We start from the raw sequence: 22,968 nt of genomic DNA, 5'->3' as shown, positions 1-22,968 counted from the left end.
TAACAAGATTTTGTTACATTTTAAAATTATGCAGTAAAACTAGAATTAAATTTGCATCAGAAGATTTGAGTTAGCCTACTTATCACCTGTGTGACCTTTGCTAAGTTATTTAACCTATCTGGGCATCATTTTTTCTCATTTGTAAAATGTGAAAGTTGGCCTTGATGACCACTAAAGCCTCTTCCAGTTCTAACTCTATAATCCTATGTTCAAAAGAAGCAATTATTAAAAATTATTTCTAGCATATATACAATTAGTAAGAATTTATTAAATGCTAGATATGGATATACAAAGACAAAAATTAAATAGACTTTGCCTTCAACAATTTACTTTCCATTATGGGAGATATGTATATTAAAAAGATAAGGTAACTTTGGAGGGGGAGCCACTATCAACTGCCTAGATGATGGGGTCAGGGAAGGGAAGAGGAAGCCAAGGCAGTGGTCATAATAATGATCCCATGCATCATCTGTCATAGTTCAGTTTAATTCAGTATAAATTTATTAAGCATTTCCAATATAAAGGTCTTGTGCTAGGTCCTAAAAATGCAAAGACAAAATGGAACCTCAAGACTTAAGGAGAAGAGAGAAAGAGAGAAATATACACATAGCTAAGTATAGCTAAAAATTTATATTTATGTACAAAGTAAATAAGTTATTTGGTGGTAAGGAAGAATACAAACAATTAAGGGAAGTGAGAATGATTGAGGAAAGGGTCTTACATAGAAGGTGGTATATGAGCTTAGCCTTTAAAGGCGTTTAGGATTCCAAGAGGAGCGATAGAAAAATTTTCAAGGAATGGGGGAATTTGGAAAGGCATAGAAGTGAAAGATAATATAGTATTGGGGGAACAGTGAATAGACCAGTCTGACTGGAATGTAGACCTTCTGAAGAAGAATAATGTTAAATAAATCTGAAAAGATGGACTGGAGTCAGATTTTAGAAGGCTTTAAAGATCAAAGAATTTTCTAGTTTATCCTAGTAGTTAGAGAGCCACTGGCATTCTTGAATGGAGAGTGAAATCTCCAGAACGTTAGACATCCAAATTTGGTTTTGCATATATATTTCACATTTGTAAAAAGTGTGGTTAGGGGAGAGGAAGAAAGGAAGAAAAGGAGTTGTGGAATTATATAACTTTTTGGATATGGGGAGGTAAAGGAAAAGTGAAGAGTATACTAAGGTCCTGAATCTGGGTATTTACAAGAATCAAGTGGTACCTTTAACAGTAACTGAGAAATTAGGAGGAAGGAAAGGTAGGTTGAGATTGATACTTAGTGGAAATCCAGGTGAAAATGTCTAGGCAACTACTTCGTGATTTAGGCCTGAGCTCTTAAGAAAATAGATTTTTAAATGGGCTTCATATATTCATGTAATCTAACAAGAACCTCCTTTACAAAGCCCCAAAAAGTGATCAACTAGGCTTTCCTGAAAGACTATTAGTTAAAAGGATCCTTTTATCCCCTCACATTCCATTCTGGAACTTTTTAATTCTTAGTAAAGTTCCCCCCACCACCATCACCAATTTCCACCTCTTGTTCCTGATATTATTGACCTCTCTACAAACAAGAAAAATAAGTCTTTTATGCATGACAGCTCTGAATAGATGAAAGCAATTATCATGTTTCAATAAAATCCTCTAATTTTCAAGTGAAAAAATCTACTGATCCTTATTTAGATAGTTCTTGCTTTATGTAAATTTGTTTTACACAAATTTGACTTTATACAAAGAAGTCTGAAAGAAATCTGCATTCTTAAAAAAAAAAAAAAAACACTTTCTTTAACTTTACTATACTTTACTGCACTCTCTCTCTCTGATCGTGTTCCATTGTCTTGGCCTCCACAGCCTCTCATCTGTCCTATCCTCACCCCCTAAATAAAAAATCCTCCAAATAAAAACAGAACAACTTTCGAGGAAACCACTACTATGGATTGGAGCTTCGAACCTGCACCCTGAAAGAGGAGACCTTTGCCTCATTACATCCACTTGTTCAAACCTGAGTATTTTTTTGCCATCCATCTGTACTTGGGTACCACATGTATGTTCTCAGACATCAAATGTCATCTGCCCTCCTCTGTCTTTGTCAATGTCCAGGTCTAGGCCATGTATCTGCTCCCTACATGTCCTACTTACTTTTACTCAGGTTTGCACCATATTCCTCCTTCTACTTTGCCTTCTCTATCTTTACTCCTACGTGTCCTTGTACTATGTGCCATTTGTATCTCCATGAACTCATGTCCTCCTTCCTGCCTTGATCCTTCCCACAAATCTACAGAAAAATTCACATTTCCAAAAAAATCAATTTATGTAGAATAGTCTGAAGAATAGTCTAATAGTAAATAGAAATAATAAAGCAAGAATTATCTGTATAGCAAAATATTGAGTTTCCCCACCATGGTGTTTATTCTTCTCTAAACAGTCTTCAATCTAATAGTGGACCTTCCTCATATGTATTATCCAGAATTGAATAAAGTATTCCAGATGTATTCTGGCCAGAGCAGAGGACAATAGGATTGTCTTCTGCCTAGTCTTAGGTACATCACATTTCAATGCAACATAAGATGACATTATCTTTTTTGTTACTATGTCACACTGTTGATTCATATTGAGCTTATAGTCCATTAAACTTCAAAGATATTTTTCAGACAACATGCTATACCTCTCATCTCTTGTAATTGTGAAGGTGACTTTTTTTAACACAAGTATCAGATTCATCATTCATCCCTGTTAAATTTTATCACATTTGATTTTGCCTAATGTTCGTTTGTTAAGATATTTTTTAGATCCTGATTTTGGAGTCTATTATCTAGGCTTTGTGTCATATGCAAATTTAGCAAGCATGTTATAAGACCTAGTAGATAGGATACTGGATCTGGAGTCAGGAAAACCTGAGTTCAATTTGGAGATCAGATAGTTACCATTTGTGTTACCCTGGGCTTGGGTTACCCAAGTCACTCAACCTTATTTACCTTAGTTTCTTCATCTGTAAAATGAGCCAGAGAAGAAAGTGGTAAAATCACTTCAGTATCCTTGCCAAGAAAACTCCAAAAGAGGTCATTAAAAGTCAGACAGGAATGAAAATGATTAAACAACAACATTCTTTGATTCCTTATAAGTCACTGATACAAAAACAGGATTAAGGATAAATCTTTGGGATACTCTGTAGAAACTTTCTAAGTTGATGCGTACCCATTAGTGAATTTCTACCCATCTATTCAAATCCTTCTGAGTCCACCTAACTATGCCACTTTGTAACTTATTCCTACCTCCCTGTCTTCTCCACATAATTAAAATTTGTCAAATGTTTTGTTGAAATCTAGGGAAACTAAATCTAGCATTTCCCTTAAGCTACCAATATAGAAACTCAGTCATAAAAGGAAATCTGATTAGTTTGGAATGACATTCTTTTTTTTTTTTTTTTTTTGAATGACTTATTCTTGATTAAATTATAGCATACTGCCTTTTATAGTGACTAGTTGTTTCTCCTAAATTTTTACTATCCTTTAATAATGAACTAAAATTTTGTCAGGAATTAAATTTAAACTCTCTGATCTGAGACTACAGATTACACTTTTTTCCCTTTTTTGAAAAGCCAACTTTTTTGCCTATCTACTCTTTTGGCAAAGTTCACTAATTATCCCTCAATTATTCCATCTGTCATTTCCTTTAAAATCTGGGAATGTTGTTTGTCTAGACTTAGTGACCTGACCTCATCCATGACAATTAAGTGGTCTTTTACTATTTCCCTTTTTGTGTTGATTTCAACTACCTTTAGTTATTTTTGTACTGACCTTTCCACTCCAAAGAGTGTTCTTGGCAGAGAAAACAGAAGCAAAAAAATGAGCTGAGTAATCCTACTTTCTGTCCATTATTGTCATGCCATCCACCTGAAGTAGTGGTCTCACACCTTCTTTGAACATACTATCTTTACCCAGATAAATGAAAAACTTTTTATTGTCCTTAAAATTCCTGGAGAATTTCACTTTATTCTGAATTCTAGTATTCTTAACACAGTTCTTACAGAACAATGCACATTTTTGTATTTTTTTCAGTTTTGTGCCTTTTCTTCTATCCTTTATACATTTCTTTATAAATTTGAATTGATGGATTCTCTTGCATTCATATGGAAAAACATCTCTTCTTTTCAGAATTGTTTTTGTTTATATCTTCAGAATATTATTATTAAAATATTCCTATAATTATTTGTTGAATTCCACAGTAGAATTTTAATCTATGTATCCTGTCATTTCTCTGGTCACTTTGAAATTTACTTTCCTCAGTCTTAAAGTGCATGGTAGACTTTAACCAATTCTCTTCTTCTTCTCTGTCATAAATCCTAACATGAAACAAATATATTAGCTGATTTCCTTTGAGAAAATAGAGAATTCTAGCAGTTATGCAGACCTCCATCACTACTATATCATACCTTTCTCTTAGGCTTATAACACTTTTCAAACTCATCATATATGATGATGAACTCATCTTTTGTTAGGTGGTCCATAATTTATTCCAACATTAATTGCTTCTATTTCAGTCTAATTGCTTCTGCATACCGTCATGTTTCTTCTACTTCAACCTAGTTTCTAGTAATATCTTATTAGCACAATCTGCCATTATCATAGAATCCAGAAAAGTAGAGGCCCTAACTATCAGGTGGCCTAACTTATCAATGGCAAATTTTCCAGGATGAGCATTTTTCCTGCTTTCCTAATATTCTTTCCCAATATTCCTTATTCAGCTCAATCCTACTATTCCCTAGATTTACTCCCTTTTCTCCTCTATCCTCTTTTTGTTTTTTAGAACCCTTACTGTCATTAATAAATTTCCTTTCTCAGGCTAGGTCTGATTTGCATGATCCAGTGGTTCAGGCTGAAGAATGAAATAAAAATGAGATTCTTGTAAACTATCTAACATTTAACAGAAAGGACAGCATGGAAGGCATATTCAGCAAAGATACAGCACTGTTTCAAGTATTTGCAGCCTATGTGGAAAACATATCTGGTCAGAGGAGTGTGTTGATTCACACAGTAGTGAGATGTCTATTAAGTTTGAAAGATATCATTTCTGGATCAGGCAGAAGTGACTAGAAGCTGAGTCAACATCTGGAGTCCTGAAAGATGACTTCACTGCCTTTAGGGTAAAAACTAGACCAACCTGTGTGGCAGATACCCTTGTTGATATTATTCTGACCATACACTATCCCTTTGTGGTAAGATTCTAAAGGTCCTCTAGAGCTTTCACTATATTGAGTTAAATATATATTTATATATTATATTATATATTACATATTATAATATATCACATGTTTACATAATTATATGTTTTATATATTATAATATATGTTTTATATATATGTATATATAAAACATATTATAAATATATATTTAATTGACACTAGGGCCATTACTGCATAGCACTGAGTTATAGGAGGCTTGGTGTAGACGTCATTGGAGATAAATGTAAGCAAAATATAAACAAAGACATAAAATATGAACAATACAATACCTCTCCTCCCCTTCATCAGGAGTGACTAAATATAAAGGAAAAACAAGGATCAGAAAACTAAATCTATATCTACCCCTTTCAGAAGCATCTTCATGGTGTAATCTATATGATGAATGATTACAGTTCAGAGTGGGTAAAGTAGTAAGTATGAGCAAGAATATCACTAAGAACATCAGGATCACAGCACAGATGATGACACTCCCAGCACAATCATTAATCTTCATCATGGTTCAGGGCCATGTGGGGAAGTAACTAAGACGTCATTAATCTCTTAGCTTGCAGCCTGTCCTGGTATTAGAGTCAGCATCAAGACTTTCCTTGTAACACTGTGCATTCATTGTTCTCAAGACAACTAAACAGGACCTCCACACCTGTAGGAGAGGGGTGACATTGAAATTTTACTGCTCTAAAAACCTTTTCTAAGGGGCTTTCCTTTCTATCCTGGTTGCTGATCAAGGACTCTTGATCACCTTCAAACAGGGATTCAGAGTCATGAGTTAATCAATTCATTTTCTTTTCTTCTAGGTTCATTATAAATATTCCACATTCATTATAATTATGTGGAGATAGCTTTTCCTTTTCCATTGCATTAAAAAAACAAGGCACCTCCTAAGAATTCTGACTTTTTAAGAGAAGAAGAAGGAAGAAGAATAAGCACTTATTAAGAACCTCTAACGTGCCTGATACCATGCTAAGCACTTTACAAGTATTGTCTCATTTGATCCTCACAACAATTCTGTGAGGAAGGTGCTTTTTTTTTGTTCTCTTTTTACATTTAAGGAAACTGAGGCAAGCAGACATTAAGTGACTTGCCCAGAGTCAGATAGCTAGTAAGTGTCAAGGTCAGATTTAATTTCAGGTCTTTCTGACTCTAGGATCAATGCTTTATCCACTGTGCCATCAATTGCCTGGGAATGAGTATTTCTGAGAGTTGTCAAAAAATCACAGTGGAAAAGCAAGCTGCTAATTGCAATGACCTGAACTGTTTCTCCTGAATGTAATGAAGCCCCTTGGGCATTAGGGGAGAAGGGGCCTTGAGATTCTTGCTATTCTGTTCCAGGGATGGAATAAGGAAGGTTCATTGTGAACCAGAATTAGGTCCAAAAGAGCCTATTTTTATCACGTAAGTCTTTTTAGAAACCAAATCTAAGAAATCTCTGAAGGAAGCCATCTCCTTCCTAAGATAGTGCCAATTTGTCATGGATTTGATTTCAGTAATTAGGGTCATGATGATTAAGCCATTTAAACAAGCATCAATGCCTTTTCTTTAGAAAGATCATATAATCCCACACTCACCTTCAGTTTGCTTCCATGTTCAGATTGATAATGGACTTCTTGACTTGTGCCATTCTTTTGTTTGACGTTCTTGGCCTGATTGTTCATTTCAACAGAGGGTATTTGATGATTGATGAGTACTGACCATACCCTACTCATATATGGAAGACTTTGGCAGAATTTTTCCAAGACTTTTATTAATTAACCAGACCAGTTTCCTCCAGGCTTCACACCCACAGTCACTCTTCAGAAATCGATACAGCTCAATGCCTTACCTGTGCTTGAGCTGCCTTATCTCAGCTTACTGGGAGAACTTGACAAGACCTCTGCCTCTCAAAGTATCATATGTTATTGGACTGATTGGTGGCTGCTGAGAGCCATTTGTGCATGCCTCCTCGTGTAGTACATGCATCTTTTGGTGAACAAGGAATAATGGAGATCTGTAGGCGTCAGGCTCACTAGGCAAGGTGGACTAATAGAAAAGGGAGAATGTCAAGGCTAAGACTAGAGAAGCCTCAGCTTCTAGTAGAGTTGCTACCTATTTATAAATAGTGTAACACTATCAACTCCTCGTGTTTGTGATTCTTCCTGTCTGCTGCCCTGAACTGCTGCTCTGCACTGCTGCTCTACACTGCTGCTGTTAATACTGGAACCTTTGAAACTGCTCCTGTTGCTTAAGTCTCTCTGCCTTCAGTGCCTGTGATGCTACTTATCCTGGTAAAATCTGTGCTACTAGTGATACCCATTGCCAATATCTGTGGTCTTAGTGAATGTCAGTAGCTTGTTCTGGATTGCATCCAGGCTTCTCTTACCTCTCCCCCCACATTTTCCCAAAACTTGACTTAAGCAGATTAGACCTTGGATTTTCATAGTGTTGGTCTCCCACAACTCATTCCTTTTTGGGCCATCTAGTCTATGGATTCTGTCACCATGGACTTATCTTGTCAGGCCGATATTATGTCATGGATGTAGTAGTGGATTTCATTGTCCTCAGGAAGTGGTGCCTCTTTCTAGTCTTTCTAACACACTAACATTCAGAGGAAGAGTTCAAATAGGAGCTGTGGGGAACAATTGTGAAGGTAGATTGGAGTTCTTCCTAGGTAAGTTTTTATATATAGATTCTTATATAGTAAATATACTAAGTAAAAAACCTGTTCTTGACTGGGTAGCCACAAAAATAGAAAAAGGGCAGTAAATTTGACTATCTCATTCTATTCCTCTGGGACTTGGCTACAATTTCTGAAAAAGTCAGAAATGGCTTCAGTGATTATTGTAACAGTTTTGTTCAGCTCCCTGTACTCCCCTGTGAGTCATCAGGTACCATTCAGTCTCCTTGCTGACCACATGGGTTTATTGTAAGGGCAGCTGGCTTAGTGAAATATTCCAACTTCTTTCATCTCTACAATTTGAAGAAATTGCTTTTACCTCTTTTAGAATCTGGGATTGTTTGGGATTAATTACACAAGATGACTCTGGAAATTCCAGATGTTTTCCATCTGACCTACCCAAAATATCTTCCACAGAATTTGCTACTATAAGCACTTATAGAGTTTCTGACTTCCAGGAAGTCTTGGTACCTCTTTCCTCAGTGGTCTGTTCCCCAAATCACTTAACTGCTAAATCCAGTGACCTTTTCTCCATAAACATTTTTTTTTTTAACTTTCTGGGATACCATTATCTCCTGGTCTGCCTGCGTAACTCCTTCTTTTTAGTCTCCTTTGTCAGATCATTAATCATTTCCTGCCTCCTCAGTGTAATGCTTTTTAGGACTCTGCCCTGGACTTTTTCTCTATATATACACTCCCTTGGAAATCTTTCTTACTCCAATGGGTATCATCTTATACAGAGATGATTTCCACATCTATATAACTAACCTTAATATCTCTCTTTCCTGAATTCTCTAATACCAACAACCGTCTGTCTTTTCCTAGCTATTTCTGTAGGAATTTCAAATCCAGTATGTCTAAAATAAAACTCATTATCTTACCCCTTGAATCCACCACTCCTCCAAACCTCTATTTCTTTTCATGGAACTCTTGTTTCCAGGTTACCCTGCTGTCAACGATGTAGCCTGCCATTTTTTTTTTCTTTTATCCACCATATCTAGTCAATTCCCAAGTTTTGTTGATTTTCTATAAAATCCCTTGCATTCTTCTCTCCATTTATATATAGGGAACATTCAAATTCAAGTCTATATAATCTCTTTCATGGGCATTTGCAGTAAGCTGATGGCCTCCTAATTAATTTCCATCCTTTCAGTCTCTCCCCTCTCTGAATCATCCTCTATACAGCTACTAATTAACCTTCCTAAAGCACAGTTCTGACCATATCATTCTCCTGTTTAAAATCATTTTAAAACTCCCTTTTCCCTCTAAGATTTGATAGGAGCTTCTCAATCTAGCCTTTCTGCATTCAAACTGCCTTAGCAAAGTTATTTCAATTTCAGGTATTCTGGGTTTTAACCAATCTGCTCCATTCTATTCCCTAAACTCAACATTGCATAGCCTAACTCATTAAAAGCTGCTACCACCACCACCCATTCCTAGAATTAATTTTTCCTTCCTTTTCTCCATCTCTCATCTTTCTACAGGACTGAGCTCAGCTGACAGCTTCTCTATGAGGTCTTCTCTAAATTTTAATTGTTTCTAGTGCTTTCTGTCTCTTTAGATTATCTTTTATTTTACTTCTCTTCATGGATACCATATATTCCCATAAAAGAATATAGGCTCTTGAGGGCAGGTATTCTTTTTGTCTTCATGTCCCCAGTGCCTGGCATTTGGACATAATTAAATTGAATTAAACATTGTGGCATATTGGCCCCTAGGAAAGCTCTGCCAGAATTTGGGGGGAACAAGTAGGCCAGATACAAGATGCAGAGGCACATATTCTCTCTCCTTTCTCCTAGTCATGTATCAGGGTTATATCAGACTAAGGGAAAAAAACTAGTGGGCCCAACTTTGACCATAATGAAAGTCAAATTTTATGTTTGCTCTGTCATGAAAATGCCTGCTGCTTTACAGCCTTCCCCAAGTGTTAGAAATTCTATTTCAATTATGAAAGATACACAGCTTTCAAGAAAAGTGTGCCCAACATATCTTCACTTCTCACATCCCCTCTGGATTATATTCTTTGTCTTGGTTTCCAAGCAGATCTCACAGGCTCTAATTGAAACCCTCACAAGCGTGTTAGTCTATCAGTGTATGTCAACTCTGACAACAATGTAAAAATGGCTGAAAAACCTCTTGGATGTTGGTATTGTCCATGATACTTATTAAGCTCCACTGCCTTGTGCTCAGTACTTTCTCAGTGATGCCCATCTCTGGTACATAGCCCTCGGTGAGCTTTTTTACCTCAAGCTTCTTGTTAATTTATTTCCTGCTCTAACAAACTCTTCCCTACTCATAGAGAAATGAGGTTATACCCTTTCTGCATTCTCTTAGTGGAAGTGCTTGACTACCAAAACATGTAAATCCTCAATCTACTGCCATGTCTGGTCCTTGAGACTATAACCTTTCCACACTGTCAGATAATACCAGTATCCTCTCTGTCATTTTTAGTCTAGGATCTCCCTTAACTCAGATTCTTCCTGTGACCCAACATGAATGGAGGCTGGTCGCTCCTGCTATTGTGGCAATTCTAGAGGATGTGCAGGTTTAAGGTAAGAGATGTGGAACACAGAGTGACATTTCCAAGTAACTCTTTCTCATATGTTACTTAATTCAGTCATCCACAGTCATAAATAGCTTTGATTTTCACCAAGGACCCAGCAAGGCTTTTTGAACTGATAAGTAAATATAGTCTAATCAGACCTAATTTGGTTTTCTAGCAAAGGAACCCCAAATGCATGCTGGTTTCCAACCATTGAGATCTGCTATCATGATTGGACCAAGTTTTGTGATATTGCAAATAGTCTTACTTCTAGGTACTTATATAAAAATTATCCAAAGGGTTCATTGTATCAGGTAGGACAATGAACTTCTAGAGCTTGAATTTTATGTTCCAAGATTTATTGTGCAGTCGGTGTGCTGGAGGCAATGTCCTCTTCTTTATCACAGTAGTGGCAAGAACTCTGAACCAGAGTTTCTTTCTGATCACAGGCTTTCTTTTATCACAGAGACAATTAAAAGTCCTATTCCTGTGCTACCAAAACAATCAAGTACTGTTCCTTTTCTCAACTAAATTCTATTTCTGTTTCTGCATAGTGTGTGTGTGTGTGTGTGTGTGTGTGTGTGTGTGTGTGTTCCACCACCCTTCATTAGAATATAAAATTCTTAAGGTTTAAGTCTGTTTTGTTTTGATCTTCTTATTCCTAGTGTACTCTGTGCTAGAAGAACATAGTAATAATTCATGAATGTTTGTTATATAAATTAATGCTTAAGCACTGCCTATAATACTGAAGCAAATGATTTCATTTCCCACATTTAGAACAGGAGTGATTTGTATTTTATTTCACACATTTGTTGCCCAAGTTACTTACTCTTTACACCTCAACAAAGCTTTTGCATATATTGGGCTTTTATAATAACAGTGACACCTGCTAGGTCTGGGTCAAGTCCCTATGCTCATCTCCAGTGTTCAGGCTCAGCCAAGTTCCAGTTCTATGTTTGATGATGATTAGAGTTCTCCAAAAGTGGGATTAACTTCCTTGAAAGGCAATGTTTTTCCTCTCGCTTACTCCTCAAATAAGGCTAGATGAAAGCTTGTCAGCAATGTATAAGAGATACTTATTTAGGTACGGATTGGACTAAATGGCCCCAGATTATTCTGTAGACAATCTATCCTTCATGCAGTTGTAGAAATAATCTTATTAATCTTAGAACTTACTGTTATTTTTCATCTCTGACTAGGTATTTTCTGATCTCATTCTTTACTCTTCCACCTCTCAGTATGCATGGAGATCATTCAATATACCTTGAATATCCATCCCACCTAATCTCTACTTGTTGAAATCCTTCTCTTCAAGTTGAACATCAGATGCCATTTCTTCTGTAAAACCTTCCTTGATATTCACAGAACAAAATGATCTTTCCCAAAGTTTTTTTTTTTTTAATAGAGATCATTGTCTGATTCTTTTTGAATGCCCCATCATATTATGTCTTATAGGATGATAGATCTAGAGCTGGAAGAGACCTCAGAAGCCATAAAATCTAACTCCCTCATTTCACACAGGAGGAAACTGAGGTCTAGGGAGGCTAAATGACTTGTTCACTTTCTACTTATTTTGTATATCTGTCACAGCATCACCCTTATTAGCTTGTAAGCTCCTCATTGTAAGGTCCATTTTTCATCTTTGTAACCCCAGCATCTAGTAAAATTCTTGTACACTACAGATGATTAACACATATTGTTTGAGTTGAATTAGCTATGATTTTGATATAGAACCCTGATAATCTGGTCTAGTTGTATGATAAATTCTGGGTTCCAAATAAGAAAAGGCAGGACCTGAAAAATCAGGAAAGAATGGAGACTGGGTTACTGATGTGGATAAATCCACAACCTCAGTTCTGGTATGTACAGTTGTACTGCATATATTTGGGTTCATGTTTTCCATGTGATAGTTTTGCCTTCATACTTTTATTTTTAAAATTAAAAACCTAGATTGGAGTAAAGGTGAATCTATTACCACTCCCATGATTTTACCATAGCAGCATGAGTAAATGAATGAATGAAAAAACATCCAATGTTCCAGGCACTGTCTTAAATGCTAAGTATATCAAAACAAGGAAGCTATGTTCTAGTTAGGAAAGATATCACAAAGGGGAAGTAAATATGAAAAGAGAGATGAGAGAACAGTGACATGGTTAGTGTCATGACTTGGGCATGGTTGGGAAGTATGTAATGGGCTAGTAACTGCACTAGACAATATGAAAGTTAGTTAAAAGAGCTTAAAGTCCAGGAGGTAAGAAACTGAGATCTGAGTGGGAAAAAGCCCAGAGTAAACCCAATTTACTCATCTGGGAATGAATGTAAGGTACCAAGACTTATAGTAGATTACAAAATGAAATAGAGCTGACCCACATTGTGTGGCTAAAAGCAAAGAGATTAAAGAAAAGAGGATGCAGAAGCCAAGAAATACTCTTTTAGGCAAAACTCTGAGCATGACTTCCTTTTCTGCCAAAATTATGTATTTTATATATATGTTCTATATGTGTATATTTATTTCCCTCAGTAAAATTTAAAGCTCCTTGAGGACAGGGACTGTTTAGTTTTTGTCTTTGTATCCCAATGCTTAACACATTGTGGCATTTAATTGTTTGTTGATTGATTAATACAAAGAAGATAGAGGAATTGGAGCAAATTTTACCACATCCCAAGCCTCCAAGGGAACAAGGAAGACTGTTGAAAGAATGTTAAACAGGAAAGCACAGAAATAAGTCATGGATCACTTTTCCTATGTAGACCCATTGCTTAGGTTTCTCAAGAAATCACAGATCAATAACTGCCTTGTATTCTAAGCATGGGGGCTCTATATAATTATTAATCATTTCTCACTTCTACCTTCAGCCTGCCAGAAATTGTGATTGTTCCCTTCCTCCCAGAAGGAAGAAGAATAGGTCTTAGAATAGACATATTGTCAGTATAGCAGGGAAAGACATTCAAAAGTACAGACACAAGACAGTCCAGGTACCACTCCCAACAGTGGTTAGCCTTTGACAAACAGCTAAATGATGTAACCACTAACTGAGCCATGATTACTTTTAAGATATTTAAGGAAACCAAATAAGGGGAAGGGAAATGGTCTACCTTGATTCAACATAGTCAATATATGGTGGTGAAAGATCATATGATAAAGAGTCATTAGAGAGAATAAGACCAGTTATGGCAAATGGAGGTAGAAAGGTGGTATGGCTTTAGCATTTTATCCCAGGCTCTCCCTCACCCCACCCTTGTGCTGGCCTTCAGGGATCAAAAAACTATGACCTGCCAGCCAAATCTGGACCACTTATTTTTGTTATAGCCTGTGAGCTAAGAATATATATTTCAAAATAAAAATTTTATTTTTAAAAAGTAAAAATATTGGGGCAGCTAGGTGGTGCAGTAGATAGAGCACCAGCCCTAAAGTCAGAACCTGAATTCAAATCTGGTCACTTAATACCACCTAGCTGTGTGACCCTGGGCAAGTCACTTAACCCCAATTGCCTCAGCCAAAAAATAAAAAATAAAAAAGGTAAAAATATTTTTAAATAAATTAAAATTCCCTCTTACCTCACAGGCCATACAAAAGCAGTCAACAGCCAGATTTGGCCGATAAGCCATGTTTGCCAGGCTTGTTGTATTACATAGCTTGTCCTATTCCAGCACCTACACACAGCATGCACCAGAACTGAAGACATAAATAAAGATGAAAATTGTAATAGTCATCTTAGTTCTGCACAACTACTTGAATTTTATTAGCTGAGCTTACTCCCAATTTCCTATGCTTGATGAAAAGTAATGTACTAAGAAATTCAGAAAATGTATATAAACCAGAAGTAATTTTACAAATAGAGTAGATTCAGTGAGAGAAAGTTTACAGATATGGAAGGAAATTATAGAAATAAAATAATTTTCTCTCTCTCTTTTTTTTTAATTGAGAAGATACACTCAAAAAAAAACACAAGCTAGCCATAAAGTACATTTCTGAAACAGGAAAACTTTCCAATACTACATATAATTTTATACCATTATGATTAAAACAAACACTGTTACCTTACTTACTAAAGTTTTTGCTGTCTAACGTTGTCTTTACTTAGTTGTAGTCATTGCAGAATCTTTTCTGCAATCTTACACACAGACATAGACTCTTATAGATTCTTATGTCTCTTTTGATCTCCTTTTCATTTATAGTTCTTAATAACATAATAATATTCAATTACATTCCTATACCTTGATTTGTTTAGCCATGCCCCAGTTATAAGGCATGATCTTTTCAACCTTTTGCTATTTCAAATAGTGCTTTTATAAGTAATTGAGGGTTTTTTAAGTAGGTATGCATTTTTCATTGGGGCTATAAACCCTGTGGTGGATTCATTAAGTCAAAAAGAATGAAAGTTTGTAAATTATCTTATGCATTTTAGAATTTTTTTTCTAAAATGGTGGACCAGTTTACAACTGTATAGGTACTCCTGAGGAATAGGGTTTAAGGTATAACCAAATTTGGGTAATCAAAATTAAGTTGAATGATGGAATTAAGTGTTTTAAATCATAGGAAGGTCATCAATAAAGCTGTTGAGGTCATTAGTAACTATGATAGCAGAGAATGGAATAGAGAGGAAGATTGAGTCAGGCATTGAAGAAGGCTGGAGACTAGCTAAAATGATAGTAAATAATTTGAAATGGTCGAGAGAGAAAGTGGCAACAGATGTCTTGAACTTCAAAAGAGAAGTAGTGATCTAGAAGAAGAAAAAAAGTTACTTTGACAGTGTTTTTAGAGTAAGGCGGGAGGAATTGGAGACAGTTACAAATGATGCTTTGTCCTGAAGAGAAAAAGCTGAGTTAAAATCTTGATGGATAAAATTGGTGCAGCCGAGAATAGCAGAGCAGCATCTGCTCAATATTCTATGAGAACCCAATAGGCATAGAGGGACCTCTGTAAACATTTGTCACTTAGCCCTGTCCTGGGAATGATATGGTTGTCTCCCTCCTCCAAAAGGAGAAAGAATGAATCAGAATATATATGTGTTTCAGCCAGACTGACTTGTTTCTGCCCTAGTCACCTGCATCAGGAAGCACATTATTTTGTTATACTCTGCCTAGAGTTAAGAATGTGTCCTGAAGTTGTATAGAATACAACATTGCAGCAATTTCTGCAAGTCCTGATATTCTCTTTCCACCTATCAGTTTATAGACAATATATTAACATAAGTAAGAATTGTACCCTTACCTTCTTCTATAATCATCTCCTAAATTCATTTATTTATTTTTTGCTGAGGCAATTGGGGTTAATTGACTTGCCCAGGATCACACAGCTAGGCCTTGTTAAATGTCTGAGACCAGATTTGAACTCAGATCCTCCTGACTTCAGGGCTGGTGCTCTATCCACTGTGCCACCTAGCTATCCCCATCTCCTAAATTTATCTATGAATCATGGCTTTTGGTTTCATATTATTTGTATTGGTATTCTGTACCATATCCTTCAAAAAATATATAGTTTTTTCTATAGAGTGGATGGCAAATTCAAACAGTTTCTTGTAGCACACTAGAAATAACCACCACAAACTCAGTGTGATCATCACCAATTTGACTGAAATAGTAGTAAATCCATTTGAAGTCTAGCCCTTGATGATACTAGAGTCACGAGGCTGCCAAGAGTTTCAGGTTCTTCACAAGGGCTTTTTGATCTTCTACCACTGATATCCATCCCTATGACAGCAATAGAAATATTTATGATAAATGTTGTCTATATTGTAGGGCTGTAGTTTTACTTATTTAACATGGTTGCTATGAGTGAGGCCTGGAGGTATGCCAGCATGTCATTCTTTAAATGCTAGAATATCCTTGTTGCATTTGTCAAACCAGATGGCATTATATGGCATGCAAAATGCCCTTAATTCATGTATGTGTGTATGTATATATGCACACCCATATATACATACACACATGTGTATATATGCCTATATTATATACATTTACAGACATGTGTGTACATGTATTGTACAGGTGTATGCATGACTGGCTTCTACTTGTGTGGAGCTCTAATCCAGTTAAAATATATACCTATCTTCCCCACAGAAGTCCAACTTTGTATAGACTTTGGCCCTGGACCTTTTCTAAAAATGTCCAAAAATCACTAGCAGTGAATAACAACTATAGGTAGTAATTCTCAATAAGTAAAAGGACACAATTGTCCTTCTTGAACATGAAGAAAATAGGATCTCAGATGGTATGTTATATATGTGTGTGTGTGTGTCTATATCTGTTTCTGTGTGTGTATATATAATATATATAATGTTTCAGATAAAGTACTTCAAGAACACTTATTTCTACTCCACCATTTCTGTTCATTTAATGTTTAGATGGTAAAAGATTGGTGGGACAATTTTACTTGCTAGTATTTATTGAGCTCTACCTCAGAAATTCTCTGAGCAAGACAACTGCTACTAATATAGATTCTTTGAAGACTGTGAAAACTTGATCTCAAAAGATATATATAGTCTTATGGTATTTAGCCACTACAGTCTGAAAATACATACTTGCCTCATTTCATGGGTATTATTTGCAATATCATATTGCTTAAATGGCTTTCTTAACTGAATATATTATGCTTTTTTTTTAAGTAATGTGATATTATCACCCTCCTCCAAATACCAATTACAGTATCAGACTTCATTATAAAACAATAATATACAGAACAAGGAAAACAAAAAACCTGCTTTATTGTGAATTGACCAGACTATATTTACAGTGGAGGTTTGTATTTTATGTGCGACATTATGATGAGACCATTGACAGATCAAAGAAATTTAAAGGAAAGCAAAGAAATGGCATGTGACAAATGATTGTCCAAACTAGAGGTGTTTAGCCAGGAGAAAAAAAGATTTAGAAAAGACATAACAATTACCTTCAAATAGTTAAAAGGACTATCACATAAACTGTGATTATGATTGATTCTTTTTGTTTCACATGGAAGAACTAAGAACAGTGGGTAAGAATTATAAGGAGACAGGTTGCAACTCAATAAAAGCAAGAAGACCTAAACACTTGGGTACGAAGATGCATTGGGCAGCTTTATGATGGAGTTACTCATTTAAGGTGTTCTGAGATTAAATGATCAGTAGATCAAATGGTCAGTATATCAGAGAGATTGGTAAAGCATAAGTAGTCATTCACTGGATGGGAGATTCCAGATTTCAAGGTTCTATAACCCTAGTGAGGTCTTCACTTACTTCTCTAACTTGGGTGGATCCCTTTTTACTTTGAATCACATGCACTTTTTTCTGTACCTTCATAACTTAACACTTTGCCATATTCCAGTTGTGACAAATTGGATCTAGCAAAAGTATATCCTTATCAAGAACACTGACCAAGGCTCTTTTGAGCCTCTTATTTAATCAGAATTGGTGCTGTCCACATGGTATGAAATGGATTAATAATTTACTTAGAATATTATAGTTATCTTGGGAAATTATCAGAATCTCTATTCCTATTCACTTTTTCTGACACTAGCAACTCTCTCCAAGGCCATGTCAATAAATGGTACCAGGTTGAGCAAAAGTGTGTTTGGCTTTTCAGGAATCATTGTCCTTCAAGGATGTGGCTGTGGATTTCACCCAGGAAGAATGGGGGCAACTGGACCCTGATCAGAGATACCTGTATAAGGATGTAATGCTGGAGAACTATAGAAACCTGGTCTCAGTTGGTAAGCGTGGTATTTTTGTGTGACTCAGGGTTATTTTGTTTCCTCAGTGATGAGATGGTATAAAGCTTCTCCCCCTAAAACACTTATCTGTTTAGAGACTTGGACCTGAATGATTAGAAATTCTCAGTTCACTTTGGGCACAAAAACAAGTTGTTCCTCTTCCCTCTTTCCTTCAAAAATTCCAAGAAGCAAGGAGATAAAAGTTAATGCAGGAATGACTTTTAGCCCTAGTCCAAATATCTAAGTTCTTTGTTTTGTTTTGTTTTGTTTTGTTTTGAGGAGGACATCAAGTTTATAAGCCAAATTTGATATCCCAATTGGAGCAAGGAGAAGAGCCCTGGATTATAGATAGAGAAATTCCAAGAGGTGTCTTCCCAGGTAAGTTAGAAAGACCCAAGCAGAAGAATCACTGTAAGTAACAAAAGGGATTATAGTCTAGTTTTTATAATTTTCTTTGAAGCTATCTAGGTATGTATAAAAGAATGAGATTATTTGGCATAATACCTCATATACCTTAAGCTTATTTGATTCTTTAATATGTTGAGGTAATCTTAAGAGTTGAAAGAGATCTTAAAAGACAAGTTCAAACTCTGGGAATACAAAAAAGAGAAAATTATACAACCTTTACCTTCAAGGCATTTATATTCTGTTGAGAAAGGCAGTATATTTGAATATAGTTATACAAAATAAACACAAAATTAATCCACAATAATTATGGAGAAGAGAGTTAGCACTTGGGAAGATCAGAAGTGATCAAATTAGGGGTTTGATAAGGAGATAATGAGTTCAGTTTTTGGAATGTTCTGTTTGAGGTTCTGATGGGATTTACATATAGAAGTGTCCTTTGGGCATTGGATATGGCTCTTGAGCTCAAAAGGAAAATCAGAACTAGAAATAAGAGATATGAAGGTATAAAGAGGAGTTAAAGTGATAGTAATAGATTAGACTGCCAAGGGAAAGATTATAGGAAGAGAAGAGGGCCAAAGAGTGGAAAGTGCACACTAACAAGATAGAGAAATGATTACGATGTAAAAGAAAAACCAGGATTATGTGGTGCCCCTGAATCTGAAGAAGAAAGAAAACAGACATCACTAATATCAAAAGCTGGAAGCATTCTGGGTAAAATTGAGAGCTTTAATATTTGGGACTTTGTGCCTCCATGAGGTCTCTTTTTTAAAGTATTCAGAGGTTCCTTGATTGATTAATCAGGAATGCAGATGTTTGTGTTCTAGCATTTTGGGTTCCAGGAAGACAAGGAGCAAAATGCTTCAGAAAAGATATTCAAAACTACCAGTTTTCCTAAGATCCCATGAATATAGTGGTGCATAAGATACTAACGTATATCTTGGAATAACAGTTCATAGGTGATCATTTTTAAAAGGGATTGCCACAGAGGCAAGAAATGCTCTGGTTAAAAAGGCTTCACAGGTTTCCATGGGACAAAGCCAGTGGCATAGGTGCAACACATCCCTCAAAAAAATGTGTTTTAATTAGCCATATGCTCATAGTCAGTAAGCATATTTAAGTACCTCCAATGTTCCAAAGTCCGTACTAAAGTGCTGGGGACATAAAAAAAGGGCAAAAACAGTATTTGTCTTCAAAAACCTCACAGTCTAAATGGGGGAGAAAGCATACAAACAACTATGTAATGATATGATATATACAGGATAATCTGGAGATAATCTCAAAGGATGGCACTTAAGGGGGGGAATAGGGAAAAGATTCTTGTTGAGCCTTGAAGGAAGCCAAGGAATCCAGGAGGCATGGAAAAGAAATAGAGTACCAGGCATGTGGGACCTTCAATGAAAATGCACATAGTTGAGATATAGATTGTCACCAGATCACAGAGTGTGTGGCAAGGAGTAAGATATTAAAAAAATCTGGAGAGGAAATGTCCAGGTTGTAAAAACCAAGCTAGTATATCAAGAAGGCTGAGGATTGATAAGAGTCCATTAGTTTTGGCAATTAGATGATTAGAAAGAGCAATTTCAATTGTATGGTGTGGTCAGAAGCCAAACTGCAGAGGTAAGAAGAGTGAATGGAAGTGAGTTGATTTAAGAACATATAAAAGACTTGTCTTGCTGCAGTAAGAGGTGAGGGCCCAAATTAATTTATAAAAAACAAGTTTGTATTGAACCTAGTCAAGCACAATTTCTTATTTTTCTCCAGTTTTATTTAGTAGCATATGAATAGGAACAAAGGCAAGGATAATGGGAATAATCCAAGTCTGGGATTTAGCAGAAAAAAATTTGATATGAGGATAAAGGACTCAAGAAAGAGATTAGAGTAGTGTACAGTTGAACTAGTTTACCAAAGAGTAAAGATGAGGAAGGGAAAAGAATGTAACTTGTGCAGAGATTTCCCAGATGATGACTTGGGAACATAAGGGGTAGAGGGATTAGAAGTCAGAGTGAAGATGAAAGATTAGGGATCATGAGGCAGAGGGAAAGATGTAATGATAAAAGATTATGATCGGGTAAAGGAGTTTTAGAATACATGGAACTAGAACACTTTGGGGTATTAGCAAGATCAAAAGTATGATCATCTCTGTGTAACTGAGTTGAAGTAAAGATCATCATGAAAATTTAGTAAATTTAATAATTGGGAAGTTATAACACCTGAGGGAATATCAATATATATTGAAGTCCACTAGTATCAGGATAAGAATTATGGATGACAGTTGGTGAGCCAGACACTGGAGTCTTTCATTGAAAAAGTAAGGAGAATTCCTAGAGATTGGGATAATAGTTACTAGAATCTTCATTGGATAATAAATAGATTGAATAAACCTCAGGGAAGAAAAGTTATCCCCTTATTACTATCCCTTTCTCTCTTTTTCCATTCTTTTCCCAAACTCCAAGACCATATTTGAAAATGTCAGAGTATTGTACTCTGTATTATTATTATAGTATTATTACTACTATTTTCTCCTTTTCTCATTTTAGTGATTCCTTTTTCATTGCCTAAGCTACAGTATAGAGTTATATTTTTCTTTCTTTTAGATTGGGAGATCAGACAAGAAACCAAGAAGTCAACTGTAAAGAAAGACATTTTTGAAGAGAGATCATCCCAGAAGGTAACAGTGGAAAGATTCCCAAGGGATAGCATATGGTACTCTAAGCCAGGTGAAACGAGGAGATTTGAAGACCATCTTGGGGTTGGGGCCCCACAAGAAATACAAGAGAGATATATAAAACAAACAATAGTTTCCCAGACTAAAATCTTACCTGAGAAGAAAGCTCCTGAATGTAATCAGTTTAATCTGGACCCAGTCCTTATTATGGAGCAGAGTGTTCCCACAAGAGAGAAATACCATGAATATGATCTATATGGAAAAACTTTTGAATATGATTCAGACCTAATCAGTCATCAGAAAATCTGTGTACCAAGGTCTTATGAATGTACAGAATGCAGGAAAATTTTTAGTAAAAGTGCACTCCTTACGCAACATTGGAGGGTCCATACTGGGGAGAAACCCTATAAATGTAATGACTGTGAAAAAGCTTTCAGTAAGGCTACTCTCCTTATACAACATCAGAGAATCCATACTGGAGAGAAACCTTATAAATGTAATGACTGTGGAAAAGCTTTCAGCCAAAGTATATGTCTTACTCGACATAAAAGAATTCACACTGGAGAAAAACCATATGAGTGCAATGAATGTGGGAGAGCCTTTAGATTGCGTGGACACCTTACCCAACATCAGAGAATCCATACTGGAGAGAAACCCTATAAATGTAGTGAATGTGAGAAAACTTTTAGTCAGAGTACAGACCGTACTCAACATGAAAGAATTCATACTGGAGAGAAACCCTATAAATGTATTGAATGTGGGAAAGCATTTAGATGTAGTACACATTTGACTCAGCATCAGAGAATTCATACTGGAGAAAAACCCTACGAATGTAGTGAATGCAGAAAAGCATTTTGTGATAGGTCATCCCTTAATAAACACCAGAGGATTCATACTGGAGAAAAGCCCTATGAATGTAGCGAATGTGGGAAAGCCTTCATTCGAAGTTCAGACCTTACCCAACATTACAGAACTCATACTGGTGAGAAACCTTATGAATGTAATGAGTGTGGAAAAGTCTTTAGCCTGCATGTACATCTTACTCGACATCAGAGAATCCATACAGGAGAGAAACCTTACAAGTGCATTCAATGTGGGAATGCTTTCAGGCACAGTTCAGCTCTGGTCAGACATCTGAGACTTCATAGTGGAGAATAATCCTAGAAATTTAGTAAATGAAGTAGTTTCTTTTGGACTTAATTCATATTCAAATACCCTACGATCATAATAGTACCAGCTATGATTTTATTTGATGTACTTAAATGAGAAATATGCTGCTTCTTCACCATCTCTTTCCCCACTATATATCTTTCTCCCATAATATATTTCCCACTTTTTACAGGGCATTCTCATCCAATAATGGTTCCTCTCAAAACCATTTTTTTAAAGGATTTCATTTAACAATCATTTGACTAAGGTTATGAAGCATTTTACTTTGCTGGGTAGTTTTTTTGTTGTTGTTGTTTTTAACTAATTTTTTGGTTTGGGACTCCAGAACATTTTTATATTGTTTTTTGGTGATGGAGCACCAAAAGTAATATGTGAGTCCTACAGGGTTAAGGAAGTTAGTTGATTATTAGATGTATTGCCTTTATGTGAATTGGCTTGTTTTCCTTAGCCTAGAATTGTATTGGTGTAAGGAGTGGATTTATTTCCAAGTTTCCTTTAAAGATATAGAAAGAAATTTATTTTCAAAATAAACTCTTTAGATAAGCACACTTCATGAGGAAATTTGTTGAAGCATGGAAAGTTGGTGTATTTTGATAAAAAGAGTACTACC

The 22,968-nt window shown here is 35.9% G+C and overlaps 1 protein-coding gene across 4 annotated transcripts in view; it reads left to right on the top strand.

Annotated features, from left to right (window-relative positions):
- The window catches only part of LOC127550606 (zinc finger protein 501-like), a 28,430-nt gene extending 5,669 nt beyond the window's left edge, over nucleotides 1–22,761 (top strand). For 2 of the 4 annotated variants that reach the window (XM_051979699.1, XM_051979698.1), the window contains exons 4-6: nucleotides 17,989–18,115; nucleotides 18,395–18,493; nucleotides 21,118–22,761. In XM_051979699.1, the coding sequence (XP_051835659.1) occupies nucleotides 17,989–18,115; nucleotides 18,395–18,493; nucleotides 21,118–22,346 (1,455 nt within the window). In that variant the 3' untranslated portion in view covers nucleotides 22,347–22,761. Of the gene's footprint in view, nucleotides 1–10,338; nucleotides 10,436–17,988; nucleotides 18,116–18,394; nucleotides 18,494–21,117 lie in introns of those variants that run through there. The other 2 variants (XM_051979701.1, XM_051979700.1) reach the window with 2 other exon arrangements.
- Nucleotides 22,762–22,968: the final 207 nt, after the last annotated feature.

This window comes from Antechinus flavipes, chromosome 2 (assembly GCF_016432865.1).
Source record: "Antechinus flavipes isolate AdamAnt ecotype Samford, QLD, Australia chromosome 2, AdamAnt_v2, whole genome shotgun sequence".
NCBI lineage: Eukaryota > Metazoa > Chordata > Mammalia > Dasyuromorphia > Dasyuridae > Antechinus > Antechinus flavipes.
Note: the sequence above shows the minus strand (reverse complement) of the source record. Positions and strands in the feature narration are given on the sequence as shown.